Below are 11,032 nucleotides of genomic sequence, written 5' to 3'. Positions count from 1 at the left end.
AAGGTTAGGAATACAGCTTGAAACCATGCAGATTAATTAATTTTATCTTCTTTTTTCTTTTTTTCTTTCTTTCTTTCTTCTTTTTTTTTAAGGCATCTGACAGGTTGTCGGAGCTTGTTTCACTGCTTGAAGTCGTAGAACCAACCAACGGAATTTTGTACAACAGGATAGCTCAACTACTGTCACGAATAGTGAGTATTGCAAGATATTGCTTTTCCCTTTTCTTGCGAAGAGGACTGCATTATAAGGCAATATGCTAGATCAGTTTTTATGCTCGTGTTACTCTCTCACATTCCACCTGAGCTAAGACTTGGCCCTCTTCCAACGTGAAGTGTGGAAATTATCAGGCTGTAAAGATGGACCGTTATAGGCACAGTATATGAGCATTTAGAAATGTCACAATGTATTCTGTTACTCCTGGAGCAGCGTTTGGTGGCACATGCATATAAGCTATATCTAGCTAGTTGACAAATGTGAAAGCTATTGATGAAGCAGTGCATTGGCCGCTATTTTGTAGCGATGTCTTTTTCGATGCTAATGCATTTCAGCGCTTTCCCCATTTGTGGGTCATCACATTCGATGCTCTACCTGGGATAGAGCATTGCTTCATCATTCATGAATGCAAAAAGTGTTGAAAGGCTTCAGCATCAGGAAAAGGCATTGCTACAAAATTGTGGCAATGCTTAGGCGCCATTTTATGGCCAAAATGTACTAAGCTAGACATGTACCATTTCAAGTTGCTCTCTTGTCCAGTGATGATGACAAACAACAAAGGGTCACTTTTCATCTCGCCTCGAATTTGCTGCCAAGGCACATTTCTACATTTCTTAAAACATTAGTAAACTAACACAAGCCATGTTTCAAGTGGCTTCAAATATGCAGGTGTTGCTGCCTTCTTGGAAACATTTTAAAGCTCTGCCAGTCTTGTGACAGAGCCTCGTATCTGAGGAAAGTTTGGCCACAGGAAGGGAGGCCAAAAGCATATACACGTGCAGAGCATGATATCAATGAACACTGTCATGAAACAGTGAAGAACTTTACCATGCCACCATGTACGCTCACAATTTGTTACCAGAAATGATGTGCTCACTTACGATGTGCACACATTAACAGTTGCGAGGGACGGTGCTCATCAAAGAATGCGCAGTGGAATGATCAAGGGCAAGAATTTTCTGCCTTAGCTGCAGCACCTGAATACAGACATGGAAGGCATTTGTGGCAGTGAGCATAGTGGCAGCAAGTATGAAAATTAAGGAAAGAGTGCGTTGCATCTTGCACAATGGGGCATGCAGTCATTGCAGCTTGTACAACCAGCATATGTGATTTATTGATAGCCTCTGGGCTAATTTAATTAGCTCGGGCATGATTCAACTAGACATAGTTAATTAGCTGTAGTTCTATGACTGAATATGGAATCAGAGGTCTGTGTGTCATGAATGAGGAGCTTAAACCCCATATGGAATGCATTGATGGCCAAACTTACCCATTTAGAGGGCTCTTATATTTGCTATTGCATACCGTCAGCTTTAAGTATGTTCCTGAATGAACTAGAAATGATTCACACAATCGTGCAGTAAGCGTAGAGACTTGGTGGCCTTATAATAGAATATTAGTTACTAATACTACATTTTTCTTTAAAACTGTACAGTGTTCAAGGCAAAACTGCATTTTGATGCACACGCAAGCTCTAATAGAAAAGGCATGTGCATTGCAACCGGCCAACGCAGACTATCTGGCTGAGCTTGGCTACCAGTGCATCTTGCAGAATAAAACTAAAGAAGCCACCAAGCATTACAGGGCTGCTCTCAAAGCTGACGAAGCTAGCATTACGGCTCTTAATGGTAAGGCTCCCAACTCATCACTTCTTTATTTTTTTTGTGCTAATGTATACCTGTGCTTGAGCATCTTCTGATGTTTATTATACTATGGTGCACATTTAACAGGTATCCTACATCATTAACAGTTTTGTAATGCAGGAATCATTTGGTGCCAACTGCTGGAGGGCCAGCATGATGTTGCAAATCAGCAGCTCGAACTCCTCAAGGAAATCCACAAGACATCCAGCATGCCATCAGTTTGTACCCCTGCATGGCCTCACTTTATTGTACTCTGTTTAGTTAATTTACTCCCATAAAAAAGTATTTGTCCATCATTGACACTGTCCATCGTTGGCATTCAAAATACATTAATAGGCATTAGAACTGAAAGTTACGTGAGCTGAGTCCAAAACTAAAGAAAAAAATGTGACTAGCAGACTGTAAGAAAAGATGCAGATGATGAAGTACTTGTGTCACCTATGCCTTTTCACTGTCTTCACCTGGTGCGCTGTTTCATGCTTTTATTATTATTATAATATTAGAATAATATGGGTGCATCAACAACAGACTTCTTAGGTTTGCTCTACATGTGCAGCCATGTAAATGCCATGTCTGCCGTCTCAGTATGACCAGAAAGGACAAATGCTCGCTCTCTTATCAACGCAGGAACTTTTGTATCTATGTGCTATGTGTGCACAAAAGCTGCAGGAGAAGCCAGAGGAAATCCTCAACTACTTAGGGCAATCTGTTGACAACCACTTTGCAAGATTAGAGGTAAGCATGCAACACTGTGGAGGAGAGAAAAAGAAGATAACTGAAGGTTATAACAAAAAGCACAGCATGAAATGAAAGCAACTTTACCTAAGAAAGGTTATTATCATTACGCTGTCTGGGTTGAGCTATAAATCCTGAAGGGGCAGCGCCAGACGACGAAGACAAAAGGCAGGAAACACACAGGACATCGTCTTGTGCTGCCCCTTCAAGATGTTCAAACCAGTACCAACTCGCCCAAATGTCGATTCTTCTAGAGTATATTGAACTATAAATGCAGAACAACATGATACAGACAATAAAATAAAAACAAAATTGCAGGAAACTATAGTAACAAATAACTTTTGCTGCTTCCAAAATGACCAGGGCCTGCCACTTGGAGCAGAGTACCTGCTTGTGCTGAATCCAGACTTCATATTTGAAGTTGTGAAGCTGTACCTGCAATATGCTCCTGATAAGGCAAGTGCTTCCATATACAAGATTGCCCTAAATCAGTTAAAGTTCACACAGCCTTTAGTATTAGATGGCTGACGGTACTTGAGGCATTTCCTTTTTTTTTAGTTATTTTTTTTCTTTGCAGCCTGTTGACTCTGGACAAACAATACCTGAGCCACTCAAGAGAGGCCAGACAATACTTCAGCCAGTTCTCAGAAGCTGTCCTGGCTCTGTAGAGGCTGTGTACTGGATGGGGAAGCTCAAGTACCTGTCAAGTAAGGGTGCCTGCATTCTAAATTGTAGGTACACAGTAAAGAAACACTAGACAGAAATATTAAGTTTGGCTATGTTGTTATAATACATTTCAGAAATCTTTAATAGGTCAGTCTCATATTGGACTTTTTCTGTGTGAAAAAAAAAAATGCACGAATGTGTAGCAAAATTATAAAACTTGCAGGATCACACTCACGCTACCAGTGGCCCTGTTTTGACATGAAATTTAAGAAGCTAATAAAGCTTGGAAGGTTGCTCTTCAATTTATTCACAAATAGACATTGATATTCCCACTGAAAAAGTACATAGACAGAATTTCATAGAGTAATCTACAACTCTAAACTGAATTCACGCTTTTTCTTAATGTTCTGTTAGGTACAGTGGTATGAAAACTGTCAACTTTCCAGGACCCTAGGAAAATTATGGTGCATGATTAGAAGAAGGTAGTGAGAATTGAAATGTGATACCATTGCAGTATCCAGACAGAGTAGCTGTAAGGAGGCTATGGCTATTCACTCCTTATACCACCGCAACTTTTGCTGTCTCTATTCCGTAGCCTCAAAATAGCAAATGTTATGAGTATTAAAAACATTGTTATTATTGACCATAATTAAAGTGTAAGATTATCAAAGATGCTTTATATCATCTTATTTCAATAGGTGCCCAATGTGACATTACAAGCTAATTAGTGGTTTGTGGTTCTTATGCCTTTGTGTCACTGCTTGTAATATGCCAGGTTGAAGTTTAGCAGACGACATATATTACATCACCTTTGACACTGTTCGCTTGGGAGACGTATCAGCACTGTGCATGAAATATACGGTGCTTTCAATTGTGACATCCTTTAAGAATAAATCATCATCATCATCATTGTCATTGTTACCACAATTTTACGATGATGAAAAACCAGATGCACTTCTCACTGTATGCCTTAGGTACATGCACTTTAATGCCTTGCACCTGTCACAGTAATGTCGTCCACTTTGCCAGTCTGGCAAGTCTGTCTTGCAATGTCACCATTGCTGTCCCACTCAGTTCACAACTTGAGAGCACAAAATTACACAATGAATATTTATGTTTTAAATTAATTACTGAGCGTTTAATGGTTTCGCATTGTGTTTCATAGTGACTCGTTATATATATTCGCAGTATTCCAAAGAAGATGCAACTAAAATCATGGTCTCAGTTGAACATTCTCTCTGCTACAGATGACTTGGTGCAAGCCCAGTCCCTGCTCTCCAGGTGCACACAGCAGTACTCGAGCTTCACAAGTGCACAGCTGCTGCTAGCACAGATGCACATCCACCAAGGGAACATCAAGAGTGCTAGCCAATTACTGGAAACAGCACTGAGCTACGACTTTGAGGTAGGACTCTTGGCTCCCTGAGACATGCTAGCCTAAACAGCTTTGCTAGCACAGCAGGTCAGAAGTATTGAATGATGTTAAGCATGGATTGTGCATAGGCACAGGCTTGCCTGTTGGCCAGGAACAGGCCACACTTCTCAAAGAGTCACATTTGAGCATCATGTCAGGATAAACAAAAGTAAAAAGAACTAGAAAACAGCAACCAAACTACAAACAGCAAAACTATAAACAGGAACTATAAACAAACAAAGCCTTAGAGCAGGACCTGAATTTCTCCAACTTGCAAAAAGTGATAGGTATATTATTTTTTCGCTCATTCGTTATAACCTTAGTAAATCTGTGTGTGCATAAAACATAACCTTAGTAAATCTGTCTATGCATAAAACTCATGCTGACTTTGTCAGGGCAGTAGTAGCAATAATGCATGCTTACAAGGGGACAAGGGAAAGGCATCTACTGAGATACGAGTATGGTAACTGCCCAAAAGTCTTCTTACAAGGTAATTATCTTCTATAGCACACCAGGCTCGTGTAAGGCCCACTCGGGGACTACTTAGCACTGGAAGCTGGGTTCATGATGGGCCTAATGGTGGGCATAAGCGCAGCTTGCAGCATTGATAGAGCTTTATCAGCAGGAGTGCCTGTATGATACAACTCTGCTATGCTAAAAAGACTATAAACAACTTCACCAGGTGAGGGAAAAGCCGATATTTCACATTATCAAGGCTAAAATACTGAAAGAGCAAGGTGACTACCAAGAGGCGCTGCAGCTACTGAATGCTGCCATGGCACTATGTGTTGCACCCACATCAAGTAAGTAGGCTGCGACATGCCCCGTGATATGTTGGTAAATTCACTCTGATGAAATTTTCACTCTGTAGCTGCGTCGCGCAAGAACCGAAAGCAAGAGCTGACCTCAAGTGACAAGCTGTCTCTTTACCTTGAACTCGCTGATGTGTACGGCAAGCTAGACCAACAGGTAAACATTTGATTTTCACTGACAGTTCACTAGACGTATATGGCCCGTTCTGTTAATACGCCTCTTCTGTTATGAAAATCTCTGTTTTTAATTTGATGAAGTTGTTCTGGCTGAGTACCTGAATGCCAGATATGAAAGGCAGCAGCAGAACTCCGTAGTTGCCAAGCCACTGTGGTGGTCATTTATTATTCACCACACTTAAGCATCCAATGACTTAATTCGCCACTCTGCTTTCTATGAAGTGTGGGTAGTAATTTTTTAACAGATTGAGAGCCGTGCGTTTGGGTAGCCAGTAAGTTAATCTCCCATTTCTGTAACTTGACCAGCATGAGGCAGCAAGAGTGATGCAAGAAGCTGCCAATGAATTCCGAGGCACATCCGAGGAAACACGAGTGGCCATTGCAAGCTGTGAACTGGCCCTTGCTCGGGGTGACGTGGAAGAGGCTTTGTCCCTGTTACGCAACATTGGGCCAGACCAACCTTACTTCCAACAGGCCCGAGAAAAGATGGCTGACATTTATCTGAACTACAGAAAAGACCCACGCCTGTATGCCAGCTGCTATAGGTATGTTAAACAAATCACACTTCATGGTTTCAACAGCACGACTGGACATGGACAGAGTAAAAAGGATGGAGTCTCCTCCTTCTTACTCTGTTCTTGTCCAGTTGTGCTGTTGCAACCATGAAGCTACAGAAACGCGCCCGATTTTCCATCCAGCCAAATCACACTGTCATGTAGGAAGTTGCCCTTGAGTTGAAATGCATTTCTTGCACTTGTTTTTCCCTCACCTCCTCACACTTGTTCAGGGAAATCATTGAGAAGTTTCCAGTCCCACAGTCCTACTTGATGCTGGGTGATGCTTACATGAAAATACAAGAGGTAAGCTTTGACAGTGGACATATAGCAATTTCTAAATATGAGTAATTCCATCTTAATTCCCAACCCTGTGAACAGAATCAGTGAAAGTATTATTTCTATTCTAGCCAGACAATGCCATTGGTGCATATGAGCAAGCTTTACGCAAAAATCCAAAAGACAGTGCAGTAGCGCGAAAGATTGGACAGGCACTTATCAAGACACATCAGTTTGAGAGGGTAAGTACTGAACAGTTTATCAGACTTTGTGTGATACTTCTTGGCATTTAGCCATCTTTCGGTTTCAGATTCCATATGACAGTGACTATCATTTTCTCTGTAAGCCCAAAACAATAGCATCTGCCTTGTGTTTTTAGTTTGTTCTATATCCTAAAACAGTGTTACACTTGCATAAGGTCTACGTGCCAAACACTTCAAATCTATGCCCGCTTGAAAAAAAACAGCAATTTAGGTTGATTGAAAATGAGTGGTGATAGGTGATGTACTATAGCAATCAGTATGAGCTACATAATGTACCAAGTGTATGGCAAAACACTCTCCCAGGTTGTGTAGTGACATTGTGTTCCTGACTTAAAGGGAGAGTGGTTTTGCTTTTTTTGTTTAGAACACTGCCTCTTCATGCCTGCTTTTTCCCTCTCTCCCAGGCTTGAGGACAAAAATATTTGTTTCACAAATTAAATCTGAGCAGACTGGTGGCTGCCTTTTTGTGCAAGCTGGGTATCAGCCATGCTTGTTAATATGAAAAGTGCCATCACCTCAGAATTTTATTTTTGGTTTATTACCCCTCGAAGTGTCCTCACAGATGTTTTCATATTATTGCTCAATGCCTGCATTTGCCCTTTCCTTCTTTCTGCATGCACTTGCAATACATGCAATATAACCGTCACTATGAACTCTCCATCTATCTGCAATATTTGACTGGTTGAAGTGCATAGGGCAATTATTGATGCATAGCTCACATTAAAGGTGGCCACCGTCTGTCCTTATTGTTCTTGTGAGACCAATATTTTACGTCTTAGACTGGGGGAGAGGGTAAGAGCAGGCTTGGATGATGTTTAAAACAGCAACAGCCACAACCTCCTTTTAGGTCAGCAACACAGGGCTGATCGGTGCTGTTATCCAACCTCGGAGAGCGTTTTACCACATGTGCATGCGTTGTAGCTCATACTGAGTGTGATAGTGCACTGCTATCTGTGAAGAAGAAGATGGCCCACAGACTTATCTCTGGCTTGGCTCAGGCTATCACATACTACAAGGCTGCCATAAAGTCTGGAGGACAACCACAGATGAAGTGAGTCCATGTGGCCCTAGTTCACAATTTGAATGAAATATTTTTCTGTACTGTAGTTTACAATGATGTGCTTTGTTTTCCCACTGTTTCTGACTGTTCTGTTGAAGGTATGATTTAGCTGAACTGCTGGCAAAAATAAAGAGATATCAGGATGCAGAAGATGCCATCAATGCTGCTCTTGGATCACTTCAGAAAGGTATGCTTACTTCACGTCTGGGAATTCCAAGGGTATATGGCAAGAACAGCAAATGTGAAGATGCTTAAAAATAGTGCTGTATTATGGAACAATAACTTTTCATACCACTTTCACTCTACTCAATCAATTTTTGTAATTATTATCGGGTTTTACGTGCCAAAACCACTTTCTGATTATGAGGCACACCCGTAGTTGGGGGACTCTGGAAATTTGGGCCACCTGGGGTTCTTTAATGTGCACCTAAATCTAAGTACACGGGTGTTTTTGCATTTTGCCCCCATCGAAAGGCGACCACCATGGTCGGGATTCAATCCTGCGACCTCGTGCTTAGCAGCCCAACACCATAGCCACTAAGCAACCATGGTGGGTTAATTTTTTGTAATGATGGTAGTTTTGCAAGATGTAGCATACACTGAAATGTATCATTAGAATTATTCAGAATGAATGGTATTCCTCAGAACTGTGACGTTTTTTGAATGCCGCACACAATATAAACAGTCAACACTGATGTAATATAAAAAATATGCTGTTGATAAGTGTGCCTCAACAGTTTCCTTTGTCCTGTCCTTTTTTGTTGTTTATAGTGAAGTTAGCACATGTTGACCATGATGTTGCTACATGACTTCCAAAATGCAACTTTTGTGCTTGCATGTTGTGTCTTTTCCTCCTAGAACCTGACCTCACAAGCTTGCAATGGGAATCCAAGTTCTATCTATTGCTTGCGCAAGTTCACCAAAATGATCACAAGGACGACTTGTCAGTAAAAGATCTTAACAAGGCTTTTGAAGCGCAAAGTAGGTAAGTGCATTAATTGAGTGGTAACCATTTGAGAACTACAGCTCAGTTAGTTGTAAGTCAGGTAGCTTTATAGCTTGACAATAGCTTTATCATAATGTAGACAACAGTGTAAGAATTAAATGCTTTTGAGCCAGGGAGAATGCTGGCATTAGTAAACACATCCTGAAATTGTGGTGCACACAAAACACATAGGTTGAAGTACAGAGCTACTGAACTTTCAATAACTATAGTACTGTACTCTATAAAATACTATGATACTCTTACAGTGGCTCTTTATCTGTTCATAGTAGTCTGATTAAATCTCAGCAGCTTAGATGACATGAAAATGATGTCAAATCAGACATTGCCTACGATAATCAAAAACATTTTTTCTTCAGGGTAATGCTTCGTGTGCCTCAGGAGCAGCCAGACTCCCTCCACGAACAGAGACAACTCGCAATTGTGTATGTTTTCACCTCTTGTCAACACAGTGCACCAACTGATATAGTATCAGGTTCTTGCAAAATTTATTTTCTGATTTCATTTCACAGCATCTGCAAAAGCCTTGCTGAGCATAGTGAGCTCAAGCGAGATTATGTTCCAGCAGCCAGGTTCTACAAGCAGGCACTCAGCTATGACTCTGCTAACATAGAGGTATGCTTTGAAGACATTACAGCAGTTCTATATGGCAAGTTATGCAACGGTTATCACACCAATAACATTAGGTTACCTCATTTACTATGTGTTCTCCTAGTGGCATACAAGTATTCTATGCATGGCGACGGCAACGATGGCTGTGCCATTTGTATTGAATCACCACTGCTTCCATATGGCAGAGTGCAGGAGCCAGGGTGTCTACCAAGTTGACATTTCCAAATTCCCTGAGTTTTCCAGGTTTTCCTTGAGTGCCATTGCAAATTTCCCTGAGTGATGCAGAACTATGTTTTATGTCAAGACGGGCTGAAAACATGTCGCCTGAGGCTGTCACTCCCTAGTAGGCACATGAAAAAAATTAAAGAAGCGACTTAATCCAATTTGAATACTAAAAAGTAGTGTTTATGTTATTCAAGAAGAGAATAGAAGGCAGTGGTTAGTAAAATGCACAGCAAATAAAGTGTCTTCGAAAAACATTGCAATGGAGTCGGACATTCTCAAATACGAATAAAAAGGAGATGCATATAGAAGCAAATATTTTCGAATATGAGCTATTCCTATCAACTGATTGCAATCTCAGTGGTATGAGGCCCGAATTCTGTCACAATTGAGATTCTCTCTCAACAGTCGTAAGTCAACCTCAACTGTTCTGAAATACTCTCAGCCCGCGCACGACGCCCGAGTGTTGTGTTTCACTGCTTTAAAGAGTTTATTTTGGTTTGGATGAGGGACACCTGCATCTCGGCATCAGCCAAAACTTTATTTTTTGAGCTCAAGCTCCTTCAAAACGGCGGCAGCAAGCTTCCTTTCCCGTTTATTCCTCAATGCGTAGTTCATTTCTGTTCTTGTCCTCCTTCCGCCACTTGTTCGCCCCAAGGACCATTTGAAGCATCTTGGTCAGTTGCACAGTCCACGACCGATTTTTCGAACTTCCTAGGGGCCGCGAAAACGTCCGAAAATTCGGCCAGTTGAAAAAAAAATAAATGCATGTCATTTTTTTTTATTCACATACCCTAAAGGCCCTTTACAGGCATTACATAGGAGGTTAAAAAATACAATAATGTGATCATATTGCATAAGACAGTGAACAATTAGAAAAGCATAAACAAACATGCGCTCAGGAAAACAGGGAACATATCTGTATAAAAGCAAGTGTTTGAGAAGACGCACACATGTGGACCACAATTCTCAAGACAATGGAAAAAAATACACTTCTGATAATCTATTAAGGACCAGCACAGAATAAGCACTTCAGTTTCTTCACAAATGCGTCGTAATTATTTTCGGAAACGATTTCTGCAGGTAGTTTATTCCAATGATAAATGGCAAGGAACAATGGTGAATGACGCATAAGTTTGGTGTGAGCTATCTTGGGTTGCAGTTTGAGGCAGTGGTCTAATCGGGGGAAAATTCGATGTGCTGGTTTGATATGAGATTCTAGCTGTGAACGTTGAAGGATTGTGATAAAGCTTGTGAAAGTGACATAGCAGGGTGACAAGTCTTCGCTTTTCAAGTGAGCTTAAATTTAGAGATGATTTAATATCTGTGATGCTGGAGTAGCGAGCGTATGTCCTTGTGATAAACCTAGAAGCCTTATT

General features: G+C 40.9%; 1 protein-coding gene across 3 annotated transcripts in view; it reads left to right on the top strand.

Annotated features, from left to right (window-relative positions):
- LOC135899572 (tetratricopeptide repeat protein 21B-like) overlaps positions 1-11,032 on the top strand; it is a 55,522-nt gene that overhangs the window by 22,886 nt on the left and 21,604 nt on the right. For all 3 annotated transcript variants that reach the window (XM_065428876.2, XM_070537544.1, XM_065428877.2), the window contains exons 11-27: positions 93-191; positions 1,649-1,841; positions 1,977-2,074; positions 2,484-2,591; positions 2,955-3,047; positions 3,169-3,298; positions 4,505-4,662; positions 5,354-5,474; positions 5,543-5,640; positions 5,967-6,205; positions 6,448-6,520; positions 6,625-6,735; positions 7,755-7,807; positions 7,915-8,003; positions 8,675-8,801; positions 9,179-9,244; positions 9,332-9,434. In XM_065428876.2, coding sequence (XP_065284948.1) covers positions 93-191; positions 1,649-1,841; positions 1,977-2,074; positions 2,484-2,591; positions 2,955-3,047; positions 3,169-3,298; positions 4,505-4,662; positions 5,354-5,474; positions 5,543-5,640; positions 5,967-6,205; positions 6,448-6,520; positions 6,625-6,735; positions 7,755-7,807; positions 7,915-8,003; positions 8,675-8,801; positions 9,179-9,244; positions 9,332-9,434 — 1,959 coding nt within the window. The remainder of the gene's footprint in view (positions 1-92; positions 192-1,648; positions 1,842-1,976; positions 2,075-2,483; positions 2,592-2,954; positions 3,048-3,168; positions 3,299-4,504; positions 4,663-5,353; positions 5,475-5,542; positions 5,641-5,966; positions 6,206-6,447; positions 6,521-6,624; positions 6,736-7,754; positions 7,808-7,914; positions 8,004-8,674; positions 8,802-9,178; positions 9,245-9,331; positions 9,435-11,032) is intronic.

The sequence above is a fragment of the Dermacentor albipictus genome, chromosome 4 (assembly GCF_038994185.2).
Source record: "Dermacentor albipictus isolate Rhodes 1998 colony chromosome 4, USDA_Dalb.pri_finalv2, whole genome shotgun sequence".
Taxonomy (NCBI): Eukaryota; Metazoa; Arthropoda; class Arachnida; order Ixodida; family Ixodidae; genus Dermacentor; species Dermacentor albipictus.
The sequence above is the reverse complement of the archived record's forward strand: the minus strand, read 5'-3'. Positions and strand labels throughout refer to the sequence as shown.